This window comes from Gopherus flavomarginatus, chromosome 10 (assembly GCF_025201925.1).
Source record: "Gopherus flavomarginatus isolate rGopFla2 chromosome 10, rGopFla2.mat.asm, whole genome shotgun sequence".
NCBI classification, from domain to species: domain Eukaryota; kingdom Metazoa; phylum Chordata; order Testudines; family Testudinidae; genus Gopherus; species Gopherus flavomarginatus.
The window spans coordinates 41,914,560-41,941,851 of record NC_066626.1 but is presented as its reverse complement, the minus strand read 5'-3'; the positions used below and the strand labels follow the sequence as shown (position 1 = coordinate 41,941,851).

Below are 27,292 nucleotides of genomic sequence, written 5' to 3'. Positions count from 1 at the left end.
AGTTCTTACTGAAAAATATCTGTAAAACCCCCTATTATATATGGTACCCTTATTGGTAATTTCAGTTTAAATGAGGTTCAAGAGTGACCTCTCTTTTTCTGCTAGGCTGGTTCTCTGTTATATCAGTAAATAGTGGGCTTCACTTTCCTTTGCTGACAGGAATTTAATGGGTGTTAAATTCACCTGAAAGTGAAAAATTGACAGTTCATTAATGTTAGGTTTACAGATACTGTGATAACAATCCGGAACCGACACAATGATGTAATTCCTACAATGGCTCAAGGTGTGATTGAGTACAAGGAAAGCTTTGGTGTTGATCCAGTGACCTGTCAGAATGTGCAGTATTTTTTAGATCGTTTCTACATGAGTCGCATTTCAATCAGAATGCTCCTCAATCAGCACTGTAAGTACTACTGTTAAGGGGGAAAATCATGAATGGAATGTGTTGAGTAAATATTGATTATTTACTGAAATATGCTGTTTACAACATTGTCTTGATCCATTTGGAAACACTTATGTATGCCTATAAAGCATTTTTTGTCATCAGCAAAGCAAATGAACTATTTTTCTTTAAGAATGCTACAGCCAAAGATTATAAACTATGCTTATTCTGTTCCATTCAGCAATGCTGAAGACATGAAAACTGAAAATTGTGAAATCACATTGCCTATTAAATGTTGTTTTCTTTGTTGGCAGCTTTGCTGTTTGGTGGAAAAATTAAAGTTAATCCAGCTCATCCAAAACACATTGGAAGCATTAATCCTAACTGCAATGTTGTTGAAGTTATTAAAGGTAAATTCAGGCAGACCAGCTGAACAAGAATTTTGAAAAGGTACATTAAAATCTATAGAGAGAACTAATATAGATCAGGTTCTTATGTTGTACTAATATCATCCTTATGTGGAACAGAAAATTCCAGTTCAAATTTAATGTTTTTGTAGTTCTACCAATATTTCAGTTTTTTGTGAGAAAATATGAAAGGTCCACAATAAGAGTGCAGAATGAGTTTGGTTTTTAGTTGAGGTTCTTTTTAATAAACTACAAAACATCTGAAAAAAGGAGGGAAATGTATTTTTAGTATTTACATTTTTCTGTTTTGATTTTATGTAGATGGCTATGAAAATGCTAAGAGACTTTGTGATTTATATTACATGAGCTCTCCAGAACTTGTGCTTGAAGAGTTGAATGGTAAGTGTGTGTGGAAATTGGGGATCCTCCTCTTTCAAACGAGGAGCATCAGTCTGAGCAGAAGGTTTTATGATAGTTTTTCATTGTTGGTCTAACACAGTGTCTAAGGGGTCTGCGAAAGGTTGTTGTTACCATAAAACAGTGGTTTTCAACCTGGGGTCCGTGGACCATGTCTAAGATTTCCATTCCATTTTGACCTCCATTTGAAATTTTTTAGTGGTCTGCAAAAGGAAAAGGTTGAAAACCACCTGTCTAACAACTTTTAACAGTCCTGTTCCCCCTTCCCCAAGATCTTTTGTATCTCTCCCCATCTTTCAGTCTTTACAGTATGCCTATAGCTTTCTCATACGCTCATCCTCTCTGTGCCTTTGTCTTATTTTTCCCTCCTAACTCTTTTTTTATCAGTACAATTCGTAGATCCAGTCCGTATTAAAGCTGTATTCCAATTTCTCTCTTTCATTTACCTATCAACTACTTGACTTATGGGTCTAATTAGGTACTTAGATGTGGCTATGTATTTGCACCACCAATTGTGAGAAAACAGCTTTTGAAAAATTGACTACAAGCATTCGTACACAGATGCAGCAGAACTCATATCTTAAAAACTAATTGGGAATTGAGTTCATAAAATCAAAAAAATTTAATGAAATTGAATATCTCAAAATTACAGTGGGCACAGTACATAAATTGAAACATCGTGCACTGGATCACATTTTTTAGTCCTTAAAACCCCTGCAAATCAATTTCCAATGCAATAAATGCATTCGAACGCAAAGGAATGTTGACTTGTTTTTTATCAACATCATTTTTGTTACGTGACTTCGGTTTTTTTCACCATTGGGAAAAATGATTCGTATAAAAGGTCATCTATAAGATTGGTGTTTGTAAAATTGAGGTTCTACTGTACAGAAACATGCACGTGTATGCATATATTAAAGTTACTTGAGCTCATCCAAAATATATTGGCAGCATTGATCCAAACAGCAACATTCCTGAAGTTATTAAAAATAAATTCATGCAAATCTGCTAACAAGAATTTAGAGTAATCTAAATTGCATCTACAAATAATTGCATGAGCAAAAATACACCGCTATTTATGCCAGCAAAAATGAGGGCACACAAAGGAAAGCCTGATTAAGGTTGGACTAAAAGTGAGGCCTTAATTATGTTGTATAAGCACTTACCAGTTTTATTCTTTTGACTTTGGTAAGTTTATCATTCTGTGTCAAGGTAAAATATGTTTTCCTCCACACTCTGAGCCTAAGGGTTGGAAATATTTGTTGAGAAAAGCATGTTAAATTGCTGCAGGTGCCTCTTAGAAATTTTGATTGTATTATGAAATATGATCAGTCACACTGTAGTTTACAGTGTAGTTACAGTTTGGATATACAATCATAGAAATGTAGGGCTGAAAGGAATCTAGAGAAGTCATGAAATCCAGCCCCCAGCACTGTGGTAGGACCAAGTAAACCAAGGCTGTCCCTGACAGGTGTTTTATCTAATCTGTTCTTAAAAACCTGTGATGGGGATTCCACAACTTTCCTTGGAAACCTATTCCAGAGCTTAACTACTCCTATAGTTAGAAAAGTTTTTCCTAATATCTAACCTAAATCTCCCTTGCTGCAGATTAAGACCATTCTTGTCCTACCTTCAGTGGACATGAAGAACAAATGATCACTGTCCTCTTTATAAAAGCCCTTTACATATTTGAAAACTGTTATCAGGTACCTCCTCAGTCTTCTCTTCTCAAGACTAAATATGCAGAGTTTTTTTTAAACCTTTCCTCACAAGTTTTGTAAACCTTTTATAATTTTTGTTGCTCTCTTCTGGCCTCTCTCCAATTAGTCCATATTTTTCCTATCATGTGGGACCAGAATTGGACACAATACTCTAGCTGAGGCCTCACCAGTGCTGCGTAGAGGGACACTTCCTCACGTCACTTACCTCACATGTCTTACATACAACACACCAGAATATTAGCCTTTTTTCACAGCTGCATCACATTGTTGACTCTTTCAGCTTGTGATCCACTATAACCTCAGATCCTTTTCAGCAGTACTACCACTTGGCCAGTTATTCCTCATTTTTTAGTTGTGCATTTGATTTCTCCTTCCTAAGTTAAGTATTTTGCACTTGTCTTTATTAAATTTCACTTTGGTAAATTCAGACCAATTCTCCAGTTTGTCAAGGTTGATTTGAATTGTAATCCTGGCCTCCAAAGTGCCTGCAATCTCTCCCAGCTTGGTGTCATTTTTAGATTTTATAAGTATATTCTCCACTACATTGTCCAAGTCATTAATGAAAATACTCAATAGTACCAAACCCAACACTGACCCCTGTGGGACCTCACTAGATTCACCCTCCTAGTTTGACAGCAAACCATTGATAACTACTCTAATGGTCTTTAACTAGTAGTGTAACTACCTTGTGCTAATTTCATTTAGACCACATTTCCCTAGTTTGCTTATGAGAATGTCATGTGGGACTGTATCAAAAACCTTACTAAAATCAAGATATACCACATCTGTTGCTTCTACCCTATCCACTACGCCATTAACCCTGTCAAAGAAGGAAATTAGGTTAATTTGGCATGATATGTTCTTGACAAATCCTTGCTGGCTATTCCTTGTAACCCTGTTACCCTCCAGGTGCTTACAAATTGATTGTTTAATAATTTGTTCCAGTATCTTTCCAAGTATTGAAGTTACACCGATTGGGCTTTAATTTCCTGGGTCCTCTTTTGTTCCCTTTTTTAAAAGACAGCTGCTATGTTTGCCCGCTCTAGTCTTCTGGGACCTCAACAATCCTCCACGAGTTCTCAAAGATAATTGCTAATGGTTCTGAGATTGTTTCAATTAGTTTAAGTACCCTAGGGTGAATTTCATTAGGCCCTGCCAATTTAAAGAATATTTATATAAGTTAGATATATTCAACCTGTTCTTTTCCTATTTTAGCTTGCATTCCTTCCCCCTTGTTGTTAATATTGTATTGAGTATCTGATTGCCATTAACTTTTTTTCTAAAGACTGAAGCAAAATAAGCATTAAACATGTCAGCCTTCTTGATGTCATCAGTTTTTAGCTCTCCTTTCCCTCTAAGTGAAGGACCTACACTTTCATCATTCTGTTGCTCCTAATTTATTTCAAGAACCTCCTCATATTGTCTTTCACGTCTCTAGTTAGGTGTAACTCATTTTGTAACTTAGTCTTTCTGATTGTGTAGTTACATGGGCTTGTGCTATTTTTTGTATTCCTCCTTAGAAATTTGTCCATATTTCTACTTTTTGTAGGATTTTTTATTCTTATTTTCAGGTCTCTTAAAAGCTCCTGATGGAGCCCTATTGGTGTCTGTCTAGTCTTCCTATCTTTCCTTTGTATTGGGATAGTTTGTGATTGTGCCTTTAATATTATTCTCTTGAGAAACTGTCAGCTCTCTTGAATGCCTTTTTCCCTCAGATTTTCTTCACACTGGACCTTACCTACCAGTTCTCTAAGTTTGTTAAAGTCTGCTTTTTTTAAGTCCATTGTCCTTATTCTGCTGCTCTCACTCTGTTATGCTTTTTGATAACTCATCACTAATTAATATAACTGGAATTGTGTTTATTATACTAATTATGTGACTTATTTATTATTACTATGTTTCATACTTAGAATATATACATTTAGATTTTTAGGTACACTAATTATGCAAGGTCCTGCTACACTGTACTTATACTTTAATGTAGTCAGCTGGTTTTTTGAATTAGTGTTAATTACAGGCATTAAATTAATAAAGCATGGCCATAGTTTAATCACACTGTAATTGCAATGTAACTGCAGTGTAATTAATCATTATTGTAAAGTGTAATGATTTTTCAAGACCATCTTTTTAAAAACAATTATTTCTCCTTCCCAATTTTATTACTAGAAATATGTTCAGATAAGATCTCAGCTTCCTCCCATTCCCTGGAAGTTGTAGGGCTCTGCACTCATTGTGTTCCATAATCTTGTTTCTGACAACTCAATCTCTACAACAACTAATCATGACATCACAAACGCAGGATTTGGACTTCAGATGATGAATAAGCCTCAGGAACAGATTTGATGATCTATGTCCAATACTTGCTAGCTCAGATTCTCCTGTGCATTATGGCTGCTCTTTGCCATTCTGGCAGTGCAGCCTGGATCTAAAACTGACATAGCCGGCTACAGGAGGATCACCTCGGGGGAGGGAGAGCCTCTAATGGAGAAAAGCTTCTAAACTTCATCCTATGGCTGGTGTAAAGTTATGGCCAGGGATTCTCTGCACCTCAGGAATGCCTAACTACTATAAAGGTACCATAGTGTTCCAGGCACAGAGGGTGCCCAAGGCAAGCAACAGTGGTTCGTTGCTCAGAGTGCGTAGCGCCAATAAACACACCAGGGTGGAGAAGCAAAAAAGTTTATTTGAGATCTCAAAGCGGTGCTGGGAGACTTAGCATGCCTCAGATCCAGCACCTCTACACAAGCGGCTTCCTCCTTTTATATCCCAGTTGCTTTCTGAGAACTTTTTCTTGCTGACTAGTTGATCTCTCACTCCCTCATCCTTTCCCATCCAGCTGCAGTATCTTTTCTCACTCAATCTTTTGTCTTCCCCCTTCCTCCCTCCTCTCCACTGCTGAGACACGTATACTGTATCTAAAAGCGGCCTTGAAACTTGCTTCAATTTAGCTCCAGTGTGTTACAGCAGGGAACTGGCTGTTACAATCAGAAAACTAACGGCTGACATTACATTTTACAGCTCTCAACATATTAGATTACACTAGGTTCCACAAACTGTTTAACATGGAGGAACATTGGTTCATTGAGGCCTACAACAGGAGGTCTTCATTGACACTTGTGGTCTACCACCCTCCCGAGTTACCTAGGGTTATGCCTAGTGACACCAACAATAGGACCATAGCAGCTAGTGCATCTTACACTGAGGGATAGGCTCTGTGCCCAATGATGGAAACACAAAGGTAGTTCAAAGCCACCTTTGCCCTTCCCAGATCCTGGGCCACCTGTGCATTCTTCACCCACCACTTGCATGGGCTAAGCTGAGAACTGAGGCCCCCTATATTAAGACTTGAATCGAAGGTAAAATAGCACTGCTAGCTTGAGTGAGTGATAAGGGTAGGTCTGGCCTATTTTAAGAGCCAATATTTTTGACCTGCTAAGGTAAAAATAATTTTTCCATGTGATTTGACATCTCAGATGGCATACAGCACTAATCTCTAACTGTACTGGTTCATGAAGTATTGGCTGCTAAAACAGCATGGGAAAGACTATTACAAAGGTAATTAGCTTGGTGAACTGATGGAAATATTTTTAGGGCCAGTAATCTTTTCCAAGCACTAGTCCTGGATTAGTGATCAAAAAAGAAGAAAAATCAATTCATGAAAATATTCCTAGTATTTTTTTTTTGTTTGTTTTAAAGAGAGAGAACAAAGAGAGGTTTGGAAACCAAGATGAGCAGAACTATCTACAAATAGAATATTTATCAAAGATTTCCGGATACATCAGCAGATCCTTAAATAGACAAATGAATCCAAGAACACATTGTACTGCAGTTATTGTTCAGACACATTATGTACTCAAATGCAATATTACTAGCAGAAATAGCTTTTAAAATTTCTACAAATACATTAAAACAAAGTTTCAAAACTCTGAAAGAATATAGAATTATGAATGAGTTTTGACAAACATTATAGTAACAAATGTTTTCATGATTTCTATTCAAATTTTCTTTTCATTTCCCTGTACTGTGTTTTATCAGTGAAAACTATCAAAACAAAACCAGATTCTGTTTGTTATTTGAACTACTTGGATATTGCCAAAACTAATAGTGGGCTTCCAGTATGTTGTCTAATTGATTAGGTTACTTTCTTTTCCAGCAAAATCATCAGGACAACCCATCCAAGTAGTATATGTACCATCCCATCTCTATCACATGGTTTTTGAACTTTTCAAGGTTTGTACAGTCGGATTACACAATCTGCATGGCATGTTTGTGTTCTGAGATGTGTATTTCTTTGACATGTTGAACCAATTTTTAAATAACAACTTGCAAATTTGTATCTGCAATAGCACGATTCAGACATCTAAGTTCCTGACTGCACCCACAGATCAGGTAGGTAGACGTCTAAATCTCATCATTTGTACACAGATGACTGTGTGTAAAATCAGAGGCTTTGAAAATGTGTCCTTTATCTTAATCATTCATGCAGGAATACTAAGGCTTCCATATCAAGCCACATCTCTTCAGATACTTTTCTAACATACTGAACCTATGCAAATGTAATTTAATCACACTAGTGAAGGAATTCAGAACTAAAGCTATGCTTTTTCATATGCCTATAGACTACTAACTTTTTTTTTCAAATTCACTCTGGTTGGAGAACCAGTGAATTTATGATATCACACAACATTGATAGGTGATAATTGAGAGAGAGTCTGTGTAAAACTTTTTTTATTAACAGTCGCTAGTATTTAACTCCAGTGGCTTAATTAATCCTTAGAGAGGATGTTTCTGTAAGAATTCAGCTCCTCTCCCAATAAAATAAGGCTAGCTCATGATATACATCTCCAAGGCCTGGTCTAGACTATACGTTTATACTGATTTTAGCAGAGTTAAACCGATTTAACGCTGCACCTGTCCACACGAGGCCCTTTATATCGATATAAAGGGCTCTTTAAACCGGTTTCTGTACTGCTCCCTGACGAGAGGAGTAGCGCTGAAATCAGTATTACCATATCGGATTAGGGTTAGTGTGGCTGCAAATTGACGGTATTGGCCTCCGGGTGGTATCCCACAGTGCACCACTGTGACCGCTCTGGACAGCAATCTGAACTCGGATGCACTGGCCAGGTAGACAGGAAAAGCCCCGCGAACTTTTGAATTTCATTTCCTGTTTGGCTAGCGTGGAGAGCTCACCAGCACAGGTGACCACGCAGAGCTCATCAGCACAGGTAACAATGCAGTCTCCTGAGAATCGAAAAAGAGCTCCAGCATGGACCGCACGGGAGGTACTGGATCTGATCGCTGTATGGGGAGAGGATTCCGTGCTAACAGAACTCCGTTCCAAAAGACGAAATGAAAAAACATTTGAAAAAATTTCCTAGGCTATGATGGAGAGAGGCCACACCAGCGACTCAGTGCATTGCAGAGTGAAAGTTAAGGAGCTCAGACAAGCCTACCAGAAAACCAAAGAAGCAACGGAAGGTCCGGGGCAGGGCCAAAAACATGCCGCTTCTACACTGAGCTGCATGCAATCCTAAGGGGGTCCGCTACCACTACACCACCCCTGTCCGTGGATTCCGAGGTGGGGGTGGTAATCTCAGCCATGACTGAGGATTCTGCGGACGGGGAAGATGAGGAGGACGAGCTTGCAGAGAGCACACAGCACTCCGTTCTCCCCAACAGCCGGGAGCTTTTTCTCACCCAGACGGAATTACCCTCCCAGCCCTCCCAAGCCACTTGCCCAGACAATGAAGCCATGGAAGCGACCTCTGGTGAGTGTACCTTTGTAAATATAAAACATGGTTTAAAAGCAAGCGTTTAATGATTGATTTGCCCTGAGGACTTGGGATGCATTCATGGCCAGTACAGTTATTGGAAAAGTTTGTTAACATGTCTGGGGATGGAGCGGAAATCCTCCAGGAACATCTCCATGAAGCTCTCCTGGAGGTACTCCAAAAGCCTTTGCAGAAGGTTTCTGGGCAAGGCAGCCTTATTCCGTCCACCATGGTAGGACACTTGACCACGCCATGCATGTAGCAAGTAATCTGGTATCATTGCAAGACAAAGCCTACCTGCGTAAGGTCCCGGTGATTGCTGGCATTCAAGCAACATCCATTCTTTATCTCGCTGTGTTATCCTCAGGAGAGTGATATCATTCATGGTAACCTGGTTGAAATTCAGGAATTTAATTAAGGGGACAGAGATGGCCATTCCTACTGGGCTGTTTTGCCTGTTGCTTAAAATAAATCCTTCCTTGCAGGTAGCCAAGTGCGGGGAGGGCGGGGGGATATGGCGCTGAGCTTTTTCGCGTTTGGCTAGCAGGGATCTTCCCTGCTACCAGCCACACAGTGGGGGGGGAAAGGGGTTGATCTTCTATGATACCAGCCATGCGGTGGGGGGAGGGGTAAAGCGATCATCCCAGAGAATTGGATGAGGGGGTGGTTTCTGCTGCTGCATGTTAACAGGAAAGAAGCAGCACTGAACGGGATTTGCTTGGTATTTGGGAAAGGAGGGCACTGTGTATATGAAGGCTGCAGAAGCCGAAAGACAATGGCTTACCATGGCTGCATGCAAGCTGAATTCTGCTGCCCAGACCTGTGAGATCTCTAACACCAGAGCCGCAGGCACTCAATATTAAGATGCAAAATGCGACCTCGTAGTGAAATCACATGTGCTACGTAAGATGAATAGTGTTGTTCACCATGAAAGAGTATAAGCATTGTTCTGTAAAATGTATCTTTTTAAATACCTCTCTCCTTTTTTTACCTCCCTCATACAGCTGCAAATTTTTCAAGCCTCCCCACTCCATCCCGAAGGCTATCTCAGATAAGGCGGAGGAAAAAAAAGACACGAGACGAAATGTTCTTGGAAATCATGAAAGTAACTTGCAATGAAAGAGCTCATCTGAATGAGTGGAAGGACGTGGTATCAAGTTACAGGAAAGATGCCAATGAACGTGAGGACAGGAGGGACGCTAGAGATGAGAGGTGGCGCCAGGAAGATCAGAGGTGTAGGCAGGAAGACATGCGGTGGCAGGATGCAACGCTGGGGCTGCTGCGTGATCAAACTGACATCCTCCGACATCTGGTGGAGCTTCAGGAACAGCAGCAGGATCACAGAGTGCCGCTGCAGCCCCTGTGAAACCACCCTCACCACTCATCATGTTCCATATCTTCCTCACCCAGACGTGTAAGAATGCGTGGGGGAAGGCTTCATGCACCCGCCCACTCCACCCCCGTGGACAGCCCAGCCAAAAGGCTGTCATTACTTTGAAATATTTTTAGTGGCCTTTTCCTTCCCTCCTATCCTCCTCCCAAACCACACCCGGGATACCTTGTCAGTTCTCTCCCTCTTTTTATAATGACTTTTTAATAAAGAATACATGATTTTTAAACTATAGTGACTTTATTTCCTTAAGCAAGCTGAAATCGAAGGGGGAGGGTGGGTTGCTTACAGGGAATGAGTCAATCAAGGGTGGGGTTCATCAACGGGAAACAAACACAACAGTCACACTGTACCCTGGCCCATGATGAAACTCGTTTTCAAAGTTTCTCTGATGCGCACCGCTTCATGGTGTGCTCTTCTAATCGTCCTGGTGTCTGGCTGCGCGTAATCAGCGGCCAGGTGATTTGCCTCAGCCTCCCACCCCGCCATAAAGGTCTCCCTCTTACTCTCACAGAGATTGTGGAGCACACAGCAAGCAGCAATAACAATGGGGACATTGGTTTGGCTGAGGTCTGAGCTAGTCAGTAATGTGCGCCTTTAAATGGCCAAATGCACATTCTACCACCTTTCTGCACTTGCTTAGCCTGTAGTTGAACAGTTCCTGACTACTGTCCAGGCTGCCTGTGTATGGCTTTATGAGCCATGGCATCAAGGGGTAGGCTGAGTCACCCAGGATAACTACACCCATTTCAACATCCCCAACTGTTATTTTCTGGTCTGAGAAGTAATTCCCTTGCTGCAGCCGTTTAAACAGAGTAGTGTTCCTGAAGATGCGAGCGTCATGAACCCTTCCTGGCCATCCCATGTGGATGCTGGTGAAACGTCGCTTGTGATCCACTAGTGCTTGCAGCACCTTTGAAAAGTACCCCTTGCAGTTTACGTACTGGGTGTCCTGGTGCTCCGGTGCCAAGATAGGGATATGGGTTCCATCTGTCGCCCCCCCACAGTTAGGAAATCCCATTGCAGCAAAGCCATCCACTATGACCTGCACATTTCCCAGAGTCACAACCTTTTGAAGCAGCAGCTTAATGATTGCTTTGGCTACTTGCATCACAGCAGCCCCCACAGTAGATTTTTCCCACTCCAAATTGATTCCCGACTGACCGGTAGCTGTCTGGCATTGTAAGCTTCCAGAGGGCTATTGCCACTCACTTCTAAATTGTGAGGGCTGCTCTCATCTTGGTATTATGGCATGTCAGGGCAGGGGAAAGCAAGTCACAAAGTTCCATGAAAGTGCCCATACGCATGCAAAAGTTTCGCAGCCACTGCAAATTGTCCCAAACCTGCAAAACTATGTGGTCCCACCAGTCTGTGCTTGTTTCCTGGGCCCAAAATCGGCGTTCAATGGCTAGAACCTGCCCCATTACCAGCAGGATCTCCAAAGCGCAGGGGCCCGCAGTTTGAGAGAATTCTGTGTCCATGTCTTCATCACTCTCGTCGCCGCTCTGCTGTAGCCACCTCCTCCTCGCCTGGCTTTGCAGGTCCTGGTTCAGCATAGACTGCACGAGAATGCGCGAGGTGTTTACAACGTCCACGATTGCGGTCTTGATCTGAGCAGGGTCCATGCTTGCTGTGCTATGGCGTTTGCACAGTTCACCCAGGAAAAAAGGCAGGAAACGGTTGTGTACTGCTTTCACGGAGGGAAGGGTGAGGCTGTACCCAGAACCACCCGCGACAATGTTTTTTTGCCCCATCAGGCACTGGGATCTCAACCTAGAATTCCAAGGGGCAGGGGAGACTGTGGGAACTATGGGATAGCTACGGGATAGCTACCCACAGTGCAACGCTCCGGAAATCGACGCTAGCCTCAGTACATGGACGCACACCGCTGAATTAATGTGCTTAGTGTGGCCGCGTGCACGCGACTTTATACAATCTGTTTTACAAAATTGGTTTATGTAAAATCGGAATAATCCCATAGTATAGACATACCCTAAGTCTCCCCCAGTAAGACCGTAGCAAAGCCAAGGAAGACCAGACTTGATAGTCCTGCTATTTCTGTGGAAAAAAGCAAGCAGGAAATGTTTTTTAAGAAATATGTTTTTATTATATCTTTATACAAGTACATAGTAAAAATGGAAATACAATCTATAAATGGGCACACATAAAACTGTTTTCCTAAGCTGACATGTTAACAGCACAAAAGTTACAATCAAATCTATGATTTCGCTAAAACTACTTATTTTATTTTAAATATTTCTTAGAATGCAATGAGAGCCACAATGGAACACTATACCGATGGAAGCGTTTACCCTCCTATTCAAGTACATGTCACATTAGGCAATGAGGATTTAACTGTAAAGGTAACTGCTTTGTTTGATGCTTAATTACTTTAATGGAAAATAGTTTGGAACCTGGAGGGAATATATTATTATGAATGGGTGATGTGACACTGGGAGTTTGTACCAATGCTGCTAATGTATTGTGTAAGGAATAAGACCTTTGTGGAATTTCAGGCCTTTCAGCATATTTATTTTTACATAGCTATAATGTAAATAAACCATGTTTCTGTTCAAGGGTAAAGTGCCAATTTAGGAATGGAAGATAGCCAGCATTGTAGTTTGTCCAGAGCAGGTGTCCTATAAGTAGAAGTAACTGCTTGAGTGAGTTGCAGAACAGGTGTGGAATAAAGTAAGTCCAGCACAGGTGAAGCCTGCCTATGTTAGGCCTTGCCTTTTAAGGGCAGCATCTCTTATATGGTTAGTGTTGGACTTTGGTTGCAGTATATAGGTTTTCCTTAGAATTTGACTTCACCTATGTAGAAACAAATTTTCAGATTTGCTGTAGTAGTAAATGAGTACTAATATATTGCGCAGCTATGTAGCATCTTTGTTCCTAGAGTGCTGGCCAAAGTACTGAGAACTTTGCACCCATAGGAGTCAGTTGATATGGCCATTGCTGACTTTTACTGAACCTAACTTCTTCCACATGAAGATTAGAAATTGGAAGGACGGTGAGGAAGAAAAAAAGGCAGTGCACAACATGTAAGTGTATGGCTTCTAAGGGTATATCTACGCAGTCCACAGCAGTGAGCCTCCCACCCCATGTCAAAATTCGGGCTTGTGCCACTGCACTAAAATTATCAGCGTAGACAGTTCATACGCTGAAGCCTAGGGAGAAGAGTGGGCTTCAGAGCCTGAGCACCAGCCTAAGCTGTAACTTCAAATCACCACCTACACCGCTATTTATAGTGCAGTAACATGAGCCTGAGTCTGTCAGCCTGGGTTGGGAGGCCCTTTGCTGCAGACTGTGTAGACATAGTCTTAAGTAATTCTGTGTAATTGTGGACATTTTTAGTGACAGCATTTTGGGAAACATCATTAACTTCAGCTGGGGTTTTGTGTGTATATGTTGCTGTGGTTTATCAGATGATGATTTTCTGTATTACTGTATATACTCGATCATAAGCCGATTTGTTTATAAGCCTACCTCCCCCCAATATGGAGAAGTAAATACGGAAAATTTTTATGACCCGTTCATAAGCCAACCCTATAATTCAGGAGTCAGCAAACTTTGGTTCCTGGGCCATGAGGATAAGCTGCTGGCGGGCCAAGAGGTTTGTTTACCTTGAGCATCCACAGGCACAGAGGTAAACCTAAGTAAACAAAGTGTCCCGGCGCGCCGACTGCTTACCCTGATGGGCTGGGACAGCAACTGGTGGGGAAGTTTTTTTGTGGGGGGAGAAACTGGGGGTCAGGGGAGTAACCCCTGTGACCACCTCCCACATGACCCCACCCCGGGACCCCCACTCTCCCTATCCTATCCCTTCCCACTTTATCTGGGGAGGATGTCTCTGGCCTGGCTAGAGCTGCTCTGGCAGGCTAGGCAGCACAGCCACAGCCTGCTCCAGCGGGCCAGACCAGGCAGCATGGCCACATGTTCCATCGGGCTGGGCTGGGCCCCACAGCCACAGCCCGCTCTGGGGAGTGGGACCGAGCGGTACAGCCACAGCCTGCCAGCCCTGGAGCTGCAGCCGCTTTGGAGGCTGAGGGGAGAGCAGCGTGGCCAGAAGCAGACACTCTGGCACCACCTCTTCCTTTCTACCTGTGCTGCCTCTCCTTGCTCCCCACCTCTCCCTCTCTATACCTGTTCATAAGCTGACCCGCTTCTCTGGTGTTTCCCTTTTTTACTAAAAAAAATTGGCTTATGAATGAGTATATACGGTAAGTCTGATCCAATGATTTAATAAGGACAACTTGAGACTGTATAGTCTTCAGACTTCCATTGTACTTTATTCTTTATGAAAATCAGCTTGTGTTTCTGTTCTCTTTTATATACAAAGAACCTAAAGTTAAGCGTGTTCATTCATTTTGTAGATAAGCGATCGTGGTGGCGGTGTTCCGATGAGGAAAATTGATGGACTGTTTAACTATATGTATTCAACTGCACCACGTCCCCGTGTTGAGACATCACGAGCAACACCTCTGGTCTGTAAGCCTTTTTTCCTTTGTCCTCCGATAGTTGGGAAGCAGAAATTACCTGTATCTTTGTACTACTATGTGTTTTGCAGATAAGTGAATAGTCTAGCAATTCTGGTGTAAAAAGTTAAAGTGCCTTTCTGAAAGAAAAAAAATTTTTTAGACTCTTACAGCATTAAACAGAATTTGTAGCCTTACTAGTAAATAAGAAAAACACTATTAACCAAAATTTGAGTTTGAAATTCTGTTTCTTCAAGCTCTGAAGGAGGAAAGAACAAGGAGCGATATTCCTTGAACTGTTGTAGGAGTTTCTGTAATCTGTTTCTGGGCAAGTACAGGACTTTGGTTCTGGAAGCAGAGAAGGAAACAAAATTAATTTAGGATTTTAGGAACTTCTGGTTTTAAAATTGCCCCTTCTTTTGGAACAAGTCCATACTTGTCGTTTTGAGTGAAATAGCTGTTCAGTTGTATAATCTTGACAAAAACAAAAGTATTTAGCATGTGGTCCTACAGATAAAGAGCTTACTCCAATGGTCCTGGCAAACTCCTAGTGGCTTCAGTAGATGTTTTAAGATATGTAAGAAATGTGGCATTGGACCCACTGTCAACTTCCAATTGATGTTATCACATTACTCTGCCTTGGACTCCTTTTTTATATTGGCCTATTTTATTAACATTTTTCTATATCCAGTGATTGGATAATTCCCACCAGTCTAAAACCATCAAAATAAACAGTGAAAGTACCTTTAATCAAATTATTTGGTTCCAGAGATATTGCACACATTGAACTAGTGATTAAGTGAAAGGCATCATAATATTTTGCTCAGTGTTTAATTGTTAACAATTTAGGAAGGGTTGTCAGACTTTCATAGCGTAGGCCACAAGCAAATTTAAGGAGGTTGCCTCTTAAGATTGCAAATGAGAGGGCAGGTGGCCCAACATCTGTCTTAAGTCTCTGCCTTCTAAAGATCAGCAACAGCCAGACTAGTGGCTCCATGGGGTTAGAGATAGTCATCCAATGTTTCACAGCAAGGCAGAGTACTTCCACAGTGCTCTTGCCTCGGGATAGCTGCAAGTAATAGCACTGTGTTGTATAGCAGACATCAGAGGGAAGGTTTACTCCTTGCAGTCCCCTCCCCTTCCCTCCCCACAAAGAACTAAGAAGGTTTTTGGGTAAATGGGTAGGAAAGGAGGGAAACTTGGAAACATTGGGGTAGGGAGAAGTAATACTTAAGATTTGGAGTCCTCAGCTCCTCTCTGGTCCTATATAAGTGATTACTTTTCTCAAATGCTAACATGGATCCAGCAATATGCTGACCCTAGCTGGATTTCCTCTAAATTTAAGTGGTACAGATATTGGTCTGCTATGCTGACAGATCTTCTGCAGATGATGCAGTTAACTCAAGTTTGCTTTTGTATCTCCTCCCTCTATCAGGCTGGATTTGGTTATGGTTTGCCTATATCACGTTTGTACGCACAGTACTTCCAAGGAGATCTGAAACTGTATTCCTTAGAGGGGTATGGCACAGATGCAGTTATCTACATTAAGGTATAGTTTACCATCTTTTGGTACCAGTCTTAATGTAACTTGTAATTTTAATTAAAAGTTTAATAAATGCTCAGCAAAATAGACTCCACTATAGCTTCTGCTCTCTTTACAGGCTTTATCAACAGAATCAATCGAAAGGCTTCCTGTGTATAACAAATCAGCTTGGAAACATTATGTAGAAAACCATGAAGCAGATGACTGGTGTGTGCCAAGCAGTGAGCCAAAGGACATGACCACATTCCGCAGTATATAATTGTACAACAGTCCAGAAAAAGTAAAACATGCTTTTGTTGTCTGTTTGCAAAGAGATTGTTTTAGCAGGTTTATACCAAACATGGTTCAAATACTTGATGTGGAAATGTTTTTAGTAGGTAATAAGAAGTTGAAGTTCATAACTGTTTTCCAGTACTACTTTAAGGAATTAACTGAATTAAAACCAAGTACACCTCTACCTTGATAGAATGCTGTCCTTGGGAGCCAAAAAATCTTTCCGCATTATAGGTGAAACCGCTTTGTATGGAACTTGTTTTGATCCACCAGAGCACATAGCCCCGCCCTCCCGGAGCACTGCTTTACAACGTTATATCGGGGTAGACATGTATGTAGTTTAAGAAGTACACCTGTAATTTGTTCCACTTTGTATTTCCAATTTAGTTCTGGAGCAGTAATTTTAGATTTTATACAGGGTCTAGGATAACTTATTTCACAGCTGGCTTGAATAGCACAGTTCACACAACTTAAACTCTCCTAATGGAAGCATTATTGAAATAAATAGCAGCTCACCAGAACTGCTAATGCCAATTCTTTGTATTAAGCATTGGATGAAGTTATCAAATGATCAAAACATTAAAGTAGTTATTTAAAGCATTAATAGATTTATAAAACCCATTAGGCAACCTTTCGCATTTCTCTACCATCTTCTACCTAAGGAGCTCAAAAGCACTTTACAAACCTGAATAAATTTAGCAAAATTAGAAACAAATATTTGAATTCAAGTACAGAAGCTCTAATAGGCAATCGTGTTGTTTTACTTTGTTCTGAAATCAGTGAATCAGTACATACTACTACTAGTAGTAGATTAATCAGAGGGGCAAGGCAACAGCTGTAAACTAAACGATTCTCAAGTTGTATTTGCCTATACAGTTTATCAGCTGTGGAAATCATTCTAAAAAATGAAGCTTTCTTTTTGAAAATCCAATCTTAACTGCTGCCTCTGGTATAATGCATTGCAGGTATAAAATACCAGTTATGGGTCTTCTGAGAACTGTATTGAAAATTCATGAGAAACAGAAGTTGGCATACTTACTTACTGTGAAATAGCAGCTTCTGAGGGTTTACAGTAAAGATTTGCAAGTCTTCCTCTCTCTTTCTGCAGGTAATGTCCAAATACCATTTGTTGGTAGTCAGTGGTTTTGACATTCTGGTAAACCTCGAACTCTGGGATCATAGATTAGGTAACTACTGTTAATATGGAGAAACTCTATTGCAAAATCTGCATCTTTACTGGGCAGATCAGTGTATAGTAGGACAACAGGATCTACCAGTTAACCAGGTGTATTTAAAGAGTACAATTAATGTTAAAAATCAACTTTATTTTGCTATGCTCTTTTTTCCTATAATATTTTAGGTATATCTGCTCTCTCTAGTGAGGGATGCAACAGTGTTGATAGCTTCAACTTTTCTGCTGACACCAGCTATTTAAGCCCTTGTAATACCTCCAGGTCATGCGTGTACATTCCACTGAATTCTCACATCCCCAAAAACTTAGAATGCTGCAGAGAAGCACTTGCAGTCCCAGCGCCTAACTCAAATGACCGATCCTTAATTGCTCTATAGATGAGGGTGAGAGAGATGCATGTGCCAGAAAGCACAGAGTTTTCAGCAGTCTACCAGGTCAAAATAGAGCAGAGGATGACAAGACTTAAACAGGTCTGCTTGATCACAACCCTGTGATTTCTTATTATTGAATAGATAAGGAAAGAAGCTGGAAGGATAAGTATGCTATAGTCCTGTTTTGTGAGAGATGACTTCAGGTGAATTCCTCATTTGTAAATGGAGGATAGATAGGGATGTTGTGAGGGTAAATTTTGTTTGTGTGGCATATCACCATTGTATATAAGTGCCTAAAAGGCAATACAATGTAAGACTATTTCCTACTCAAATTAATGCCCCAGTCTTGCAACTGAATCCAGGCAGAAAAGGGTTTGTAGAATGGGGTCAACATTTATATAAAGGAGGGAAGTGTTTGCTAAACATTTGCAAGTCATTCTTGACAGCCTAATGCTAAAAATAATAGCATGGATTTTTAAAATAAATACGTTTTGAAACATATACTTTAACATGTTAAATATTTAATCATATTTCCACTTAAGAATTCAGTTGAACTGATTTTAGAATGATTTCCCATATTTGTTCTTAGACATTACTAACAGATCGCCTGCAATAATGATCTATCCAAAGAATACAAGAGAGTTTTCATGTGGAATTAATGAAGTAGAAACCTTTGCTTGTATCTTTGCTACCCACAGCTTAACATAATCAAGATGTATGAGAACAAAAGTTCTGGGCCCCTAGCAAAGTAATCCAATGTAGATATTTCAGTAGTTTTTTCCTCTTCCACTGGCTGTGGTGGAAATTAACTGTTTAGTAAATTTCAGAGTGTGCAGTATTTACTCCTAGTCATGAGTTGACTTGCTATGTTTCATTTACTTCACTACAGTAGATGGTTCAAAATATTGATTTTATATGTACACATCTTCATTACTGTACTGAAAAATAATCACTGCCACTTGGCCATTAAGTATCAAAAGAAAATTAACCGGTTGCAGATGCGGTGAAATGGATAGTTATACTCTCTTGAAACGCTGGGATTCAACCCTATATTTAGAATTTTTGGTTTGTGTGTGATAAAATTAAACTGCAATGTGATTTTTTTTTTCATATTGAAGCAATAAATATGTCCATTAATGCAATTTAGAAAAATCAGACTTTCAGTTGACTTATTCTTTGGGTGACTGGAGACTGAAAAAGTTCTAAGGAGTCATCCAGCCCTTTCGGGCCTCAAGTGCCAGGGAGGGAGGTTCTCTTTCAAAGAGTAACTCATGCAGCACAACCAGTCACCTTATCTGCACCTGTTCAACTGTCACAGCACTGCAGTGACAGGCTTGTGAAACTACTATTCATATATCCTCATAAATACAGCACTCATTTCAATGGCCCCAACCTTCAGATATTGTGGAGCTGGAAGAAGGAAAAACCCTAGGACACTAAACCTCCATTCCATGGATCAGCCCTTCACTTGTTCCTCACATTATACCAAGGGGAGGGGACCCAGCGATGAGAGGGGAAACAGTACCTGGCATTACAGGTCTTGCGACACTCTAGAATTCTGACTAACCTGTCCCAGATAGACAAAAATTCTCCTCCTTTGGCCACTCAACCTCTGGAAATGGATTGACTGACTAGATACCAGGAATCATCTACCTTAAACTCACTAATTTCCTATGAATTAAAAATTACGCAAAACAATAAGCTACTTTTCTTAATTAAAACAGAGCTAAAAATAGAGAAGACATTTAATAGAAATATGAACTTTAAATTTTATTTGAAAATTAGTAGAGTGAATGTGCATTTCCACAAAGTCCTTTTCCTCTTCTGAATTCCAGAGAAATCTTCCATATTTTAAACACTTCAGAAATGTCAGAAGTGAAATGATCATTTAATTAAAAATGAAAAACATTAATTCATATATTTAAAGGAGAACTTGGTCCACATAATTGCAATATTTAAACTAGCAATTCAGAATTCCAAGATCTTGAAATTTTCTATTCCACTCCATGACGGAATTAATTTTTATTCCATTATTTTTCTGAAAAATAATCTAAGGAAGTGCTTTTGTAATATTTCTACAAGCTATTATGCAATTACACAAGAACACACATCAAATCATGTTCTAAACTATTCCAAGAATCAAATCCTCCTTTAAAAAGAGTCTATAGTCTACAATTTAACAATTAAATACAATGCAGAAACCCAGTGCATCGATAAATTTTTCTACAATTCTCATCTCTGTATTTTAAGTATAGAAAAACAGTATTGTTTAAAATTAGCAAATATATAAATTTGGTCCCCAAAAGTCTTGTAGTGAGTATAAAAGAGAAATACTCATTGCAAATGGATCTTATTCATAGCATAAAACTATAAAACTATATTTAGGAAAAATATGTAAAAAATGATTTTATTTATGTTTACACCCTGTTCCAACATCCCATAGTGTAGCTTACAGAGAGAACTTAGTGTTATGCTTAGCATAAGTAGTTTTCACAAACTACTTAACATACTATTTTCAGTAAGTTACAACAAATGAAATTCAAAAATCAGCGTATAACTACAGTAAATTTTGAATTAAAAATGGAACACTGGGAAAACAAGTTTTTAAAGAAAACAATTCAATAAATTTGAAATACAGGCTTTGTTTTTTTAAATAAATTTGACATTGCTGTTTTCTTAAACTTAATTTTTCACTATACAACACTAGTGGCAACAGATAAACAGTGTCACACTGAACTTGATGGCTGGATTTTCTATTGTCCATATATCAGATTAAACCCAATATTTATAGTTTAAGTCAACTGCAAGAGTTGGCTAATATGTGAATGAATACCCTTTCCCCCCGCCCCCAACGTGACATCCCACTTTCCACAAACATAAGTTTCAATGGATATTTCAGGGATATGCTGTTTTTACCTAACAGTCATAAAAGCATGCACAGTATTTAAGGCAGAAAGTTAAATTATTGTCCATTAGTACAGGCAGAGTCAACTAGATAAAATATTGAAAACATTATTTCATTTTAATGGAACATGTAGTAGGGAGGGAATACAGAAATTAAAGTAAATAACCTACCATGTTAAACTGTTGCACTTTACCTCCCCAATTGTACAATTATATACAATTTTGTTGCACTTCTTCAAGTTGAAGTAAGTTTGTGCTAAAATAAAACCAGATGATGTTAACAGCTTGATTCTACAACAGCTACCACTCTGCCACTCTTGCGAACTTCTCTTTCCTTCTTTTGACCTTTTTCTTTCTGTTTTTCCAGTTTTTCTTGTGTTTTTTTAATATCCTTAATTTTCTTCTTTATTGTGGATCGGTCGTTTTGGCTGGAAACCCCCAGAGCCTTTAAGAGAAATTGTGTTTAGTTACTCTGGTTTCAAGAAAGTATTACAGAAGCTGCAAGAAATTGTATAGATCTTTACATCTGAGATAAAAGGAGTAAATTTATAGAAGACCATTTACAATTTTTAACTAATGTGAGATGGTCACCTTGCTGATAAATGGGGTGGGGGAGGTGGTTAGCCTAGGTTTTGTATTGTTGTTGTGAATAAGAAGTTTCATGTGGCACTTAAAAGAAAGTGGAGCACCTGAGATTTTCTAATGAGTGATAAAATCAAATTAAACTGTTTTAAATTAAACCTTCTGCTGGCTCCCTTGATGCAGCTGCACTTTACATACACGAACTGCTGTTACTGTATTCCTACTTCTTTTACAGAGAATGTTGCTGAACTCAGATGAATCATCTGCGATATTTAGTAACTTGAGAAAACTACCTATGAAAACAAGTTGCAGGACTCAAAACTATCTTTTAACACAAAGTCACATACAATTCTTGGCAGTTCAATGAACTGAATGAAACAAAGCTAATGGGTGAAAAAGCCCCTCTTCTCCTCAGTGACAGTAATACCTTTCCAGTGCCAAAATCCAACTTGAAAAATTTGTTTCAAGACACATTAAGGAAAAGTGGGTTTGTGCTTTTTTTTAATCACTTCATCTAGAAGCAAAAAGGAGCAGGCTCAAAGATTCCAAATTCCCCATTTTTTTTTTTTTTTTTTTTTTAAAGGGACTGCAGGGTGATTTTACATTGGAAATTCAGGTTGTGTTTGCCCAGGGAGACATCATCACGAATGAAGTTGAAAAGACAACACTGAGACAGTGAGATCCAAGTAACTGAGAAGGGATTTTTAGTTGCTGTTTAAAATCTGATTTTTTATAACATCTATTTTACTTCAGAGATTAGCAATTTGAATTAACATTTGGTGAGCTCCTTCCTGCCTTCTCCCCTGCCAGCACTGACCCTAGTCTCCCACAATCCCTTCACCTGCCACAGTTAGCCCATTCCAACCTCTTCTACTGCATTATTCCATTCTCATTCCCTTCCTAATCCTTTTTCTAGATTCTCCTTGTCCCCTGACTCCTTCCTCTCACAATGGAAGCCCACCCTGGTCTCTTCTATCCTCAAAAAACCCACAACACACATCCCACAACATTGTCTCTCCAACTGTTTCACCATCTCTCCTCCCCAGTCGCCTCAACTTTTCAAATATGCACTCTAACACTCTCTCTCCATCAGTGCTTTATTTCAGACCTTGCAGTTTCTTTTTTCTCCACTCTACTGAAATGATTGCAAGGTCTACCAGTCTCACCCCCGCCCCCGAATGAACACAGCCACATGTAAGGGGCCCAAAGTCATGGCAGTGGCCAGGCCCGTGGCCAGGTGCGATTCCACTCCTGGCCCCGCCCCGCCCCCAGCCTTGGCCCCAGACTGGGAACAGAGCTGTGCTGAGGCTGGGGATGGGAGCGGGAGCAGGCACAGGGATGAGTGCCACTGGGGGCAGGAAGGGGCTGGCTGGCGCTTCCTCCCCAGAGCTGTGGCCCTGCTCCCAGCCCCGGGTGATGGTGGTGGTGCAGACAGGGATAAGGGGAGAGGGCACGACCCTCAAAAGCTTAGGGACCACTGCTTTAAAGCTTTAAATGTAATTGGGAACTGATTATCTGAGATTGCCTCTCACCTTGGTGCCACATTTTTCCCATGGGTCTGTCATCATCTTGGATCTGTTAACCTCCAGGTAATATTGTAAGGGCCAGCTTTCCACCCAGACATGTAGGAAGGGAATATTTACTTATTAGGAGCCATTTGTTTGTGATGGAAAAGGACTCTACTTGTTATATTGAATATTAACAGGGCATTGTCTATCTCAGTTATTGTAAGCATTGCAAGAACACAGGGTAATGTCTTAATAGAAAGTAGCTTTATAAATCGAAAGGATGAAATCAAAATAAAGAAGGGCTGAAACCACTACTCAATGAAGTCAGTGGCCAGACTCCTATTGATTTCAGTGAGTATTGGATCAGGCCCTAAATCACCACACACATTTTTCAAAGTACTTTTGAAAAATCACTTGCCTCACTGACAACTGAGGTGTCATATATAAGGTATTGTAGACTTGTGATAGCAATACAATCAGACTTTTGAACAAGGGTTGATAGTTCGTTCATGCCATGTATTCATCCAATATTAGGATAATATAAAGAATCCTGTCAGCTTAATAGTTTTTTTAAAAATAGATTTCTTTGACTGTTACTTAAACCATAATAGATCGTTATAATGGAATCTACAAAGTAAATAATCTCTCTTTAAACACTACTTTGCTTGTTTACTTTTTGCATTTCTCTCAGGTAGGACAGTGAAAATAAACTAGACAGTTCACTTCTCTATAGACTGTTTTTTTAATTTCACTTCCAGGTTCTTATGCTTTAGCACAGCATTCAGTGTAAACAAGCACTGCAGTCCCTTTAAAAAAAAATTCCAATGGACTTCTAAATAAATTCATAGAAGCATTTCCATGAGTCTTGTGTTTGCAAAAACATGTTTATAACTTAAATTTTGAATAAAACTGGACCTTACAAGGTACTTTTTAGGCAACTAAAACAAATATATTTTTAATGATAGGTGTAGTAAAATTGAAAACATCTTACATAATTTTAACCTGCAAGTGTTTATACATTTCATCTTCCTTAATTATACTTTTGTATTAAGTTGGACAGTAATATTTGTGAGTAGAGTGCATTTCAATTTTTGATCAGCAGATGGCAACATCTGATTTCAGTTCCCAAACAGCAGTGCTATTTTATATCTGGAGAACTCCAGTGCAATACTGTGACTGTTTGAAGCACCAGCATGCCACACTTCCCATAGTTATCTGTTAAGATATGAAATACTGTTTTCCCTGTTGCCCAAGGAAACATTTCTATGTTAAGTTATAGGAAATTTAGAGTTGCAAATCCATTCCAAGAGACAGGTATATTTAAATAGCAGTTAAAGGTTCATAAAACTACATTTTTTCTTCAGAAAAAGATATTCTAATCCCGCTATTAGTCACTAGATTTTGGTTTCACACTTTACTGAACTGTGTCAGAGAAAACCTCCTTTTACAATGACACCTTGCCAATCCAAAAAGTAGTCTAATAATATGAATGAACAAAGAAGAGCTGGAATGGATACGCAGCATGCAAATATCAGAGGCAAGATGACTGCCTCAAGGCTGCAGCTGATTGTCTCTCTCGGGTTTTTTAAAAATCCAGCTACGAATCAAGAAAACATGCAAGGAAAGGCTTCTATATTACAAAAAATGTTCATCAATGCCTGAACAGGAAAAGGATAAGTATCTATATTTAAAAGAAGTTTATATGAACTGGCAATCATAAACTTCTAACATTTATAAATTACAAATACACACAGGGGCATGTGCTTACCTTTAGCTTATCACTGTCAAGCAGCATTAATTGCTGTCCATCTATATTCTTGGCGGTAAACTCTGCAATATATTGCTCCATGTTCATCCCCATCAACCAATGGCATACCTGTTGGGTTGTCCACTCTGAAATTGGTCTACTATGCCACTGATTTTGTTTTCCTGTTGCTGCACATTCATCATCTAGTGCCTAACCAACCAAGAAAGTTACAGTGAATAGTTTAAAATGAAACATTTCCCCCACTTAACTATACATCAAATTTCAGTTACCAGCTGGGTTTGGGTAACAAAGTGCATATTTTAATACTAACAATTCTATCACTCAAAATCAATTCACACGGAGTTCTGAACTTGAAAGTTAGGTATCTTAATGAAAATATTTTGATCTAAATTTAAGTAACTGGATTTTAAAAGTTTTAAAAATCGTATTTTTCCTCTACAAAACTTAACATTTGTTTAAGAGGGCCTCATAACTTGTAGTCACAGTTAAATTTTTTTTAAAATTCAAGACATATAAAAGCATCACAGTAGCCACGATGACAAAATTCATTACAAAAGTAAGGAAGAAAATCTGCAAGGCATTTTAGTTCTGTCTGAGAAGTTTATTTCTAATGAAAGTCTAAAACTGTTGCTAGATGCCAGCTGGTAGCCTCAGCTGCTAAGACTGGACTACAGTTCCAGCTGCCCCCAACAGAGGCTGCTGCAGGGCTTGCTAGCGCCTACAAAGAGGCTGCTCCCTGCCTGTGAAAAGCCTGAATGGCTGGTCCATGTGGGCAGGTGGAGCAGCAGCTACCTGCTCCTTTCATTTTCTCACACAGGAGAAGGGGAGACAAAGGTGAATTAAACGTAGAGCTGAAGGGCAGGGACCCACAAGAATGTGCCTCCGTCCTGTCCAGACAACTGCAGGATGTACTGGACAATGAACAGGGAAGATGTGTAGAGAAGGGTCTTTCCCATTACTGAATAGTGAAAGGAAAGACAGCTCCTGCATACTGTGCATTTATTGTACTTTTCAGTTCGATCACAGCCCTCCTACTTTACCACTTGTATTCTTGCATTGTATAGGATTTTCAGTTGTTTGTGTTCTCTTAACCGAAGGGAAGGCACAACTATTTTTAACTTAGGGAGGGTCACTATGTCAAAGTTTGAGAACCTCTCTCTTACTTTTACTGGAAACAATGAGGTCTTTGTCTATTCAGGACAAAAGAGTTTGTGCCTGCCTCCACCCTAGTTGATATACACAAGAGAGACCTCACAATTGTTACAAAATGGATGAGGAAACAATCTTCTAAGCAATGTTGTCTGAAGTATTTTATGTAATGCCTGTATCTGGATAGAGACAGTGAAGTTTTCTACTTAAGACATCAGGCAGTAGATTCCTGAAGTACAGAGAGAAAATCCACTGTACAAACTGCTAATGGGAATGGAAGAGAATTAAAAAAAAAAAAAAAAAAAGTTTTGAAAACAATATACTTTTGACAAAGTACCAGAGTTCAGAATTCCTTGATCTGATGCAGTAATGCAAAATATATATATATTAGGAGGACAAAAGCTCCAGATGTCTGTAGCACCAAAAGACTCAGAATATATATATATGTATATTTTTAAACTGCAGCTCAGGTTCATGGGGATTAAAACTCTGATTGCAGTAAAGGCAACTAAAATTATCTGCCAATTTACACTTTAAGATCTGTGAATTGAATGTATTATTCAAACAGACATTTTCATATTTGATTGTGAGTAACGAACAATGAGTACGAACATTTAAACTGAACAGCTATTGGGAATCCTAATTTTTGTGAACACAGCTTGGGCAGAGAGTGAACAAGTCTACTTGACACCTATTTTCCAGGACAATCTTGAATGTGTTTATCTAGGGGGAACAACCATCAGCAGAAAGAACAGGGCTTGTTATACTACTCATTGCAAGTCTTATATAAGCCAAAAGCAACATTACTTTTAATCTCCATGCCATACTAGCAGCTGCTAGAGATACTCAGAAGTTTTAATTTGTACTTTCAACCGTTCAAATCTGACCACGGTATGAGGTTAATGGACAGTCCTGTTGAGGCCTCCTCAACAGAAGTAAGAAAACAAGAATATATATGTTGTCAAAGCTAAAAGTAAAGTAAAATATTATCCAAATATATTTAAAGTTATACAAAGTACATGAAATCTGGAGTTAAAAATTTACTTATCAGATTTATATTTTGTTTCTTTAATCTACGGTGCCTGTATTACAATTTTATTGTTGCCAGTCCAGAATATTAATACTTAAGAGGATGTATTCCAATTACATAAACAGGCCCAGATTCTCTAATACACTAAGTTTCCACTTCATACAACAGGAGAAATCAGGTCCCTCAGGGAATCTGGTACAGTTATCTGGCTCTCAGGGAGGATCTGTGCTGCTGGCCGTCAAGCTGCGCTAACCTACTCCTGCTGGCAACACTCCAAGGCACTGTGACCCAGTCATATCCTCAGATACTCCTTCCTGACCCAGACCCTCCTACATTAGAGTCGCAGTGCAAAAGCCAGGTACACTGATTATGCCAGCTGAGAGCTCCCTCACATGAAGGGAAT

At 39.5% G+C, this 27,292-nt stretch overlaps 2 protein-coding genes across 11 annotated transcripts in view; one reads left to right on the top strand and one right to left on the bottom strand.

Moving 5' to 3' along the window:
- The window catches only part of PDK1 (pyruvate dehydrogenase kinase 1), a 94,751-nt gene that overhangs the window by 13,794 nt on the left and 53,665 nt on the right, over positions 1-27,292 (top strand). For 3 of the 7 annotated variants that reach the window (XR_007776454.1, XR_007776453.1, XM_050969051.1), the window contains exons 4-11: positions 219-403; positions 697-792; positions 1,111-1,188; positions 7,081-7,157; positions 12,356-12,454; positions 14,468-14,578; positions 16,005-16,118; positions 16,231-16,392. Coding sequence is in view for 5 of the 7 variants with exons in the window: in XM_050969051.1 (XP_050825008.1) it covers positions 219-403; positions 697-792; positions 1,111-1,188; positions 7,081-7,157; positions 12,356-12,454; positions 14,468-14,578; positions 16,005-16,118; positions 16,231-16,371 (901 nt within the window). In the remaining 2 variants the exon portion in view is untranslated. Of the gene's footprint in view, positions 1-218; positions 404-696; positions 833-1,110; positions 1,189-7,080; positions 7,158-12,355; positions 12,455-14,467; positions 14,579-16,004; positions 16,119-16,230; positions 19,091-27,292 lie in introns of those variants that run through there. The other 4 variants (XM_050969050.1, XM_050969052.1, XM_050969053.1 and 1 more) reach the window with 2 other exon arrangements.
- The window catches only part of LOC127058771 (neurabin-1-like), a 74,520-nt gene continuing 66,903 nt past the window's right edge, over positions 19,676-27,292 (bottom strand). For all 4 annotated transcript variants that reach the window (XM_050968975.1, XM_050968974.1, XM_050968977.1 and 1 more), the window contains 2 exons: positions 24,711-24,899; positions 19,676-21,297 (listed from right to left, as the gene is read on the bottom strand). In XM_050968975.1, coding sequence (XP_050824932.1) covers positions 21,130-21,297; positions 24,711-24,899 — 357 coding nt within the window. In that variant the 3' untranslated portion in view covers positions 19,676-21,129. The remainder of the gene's footprint in view (positions 21,298-24,710; positions 24,900-27,292) is intronic.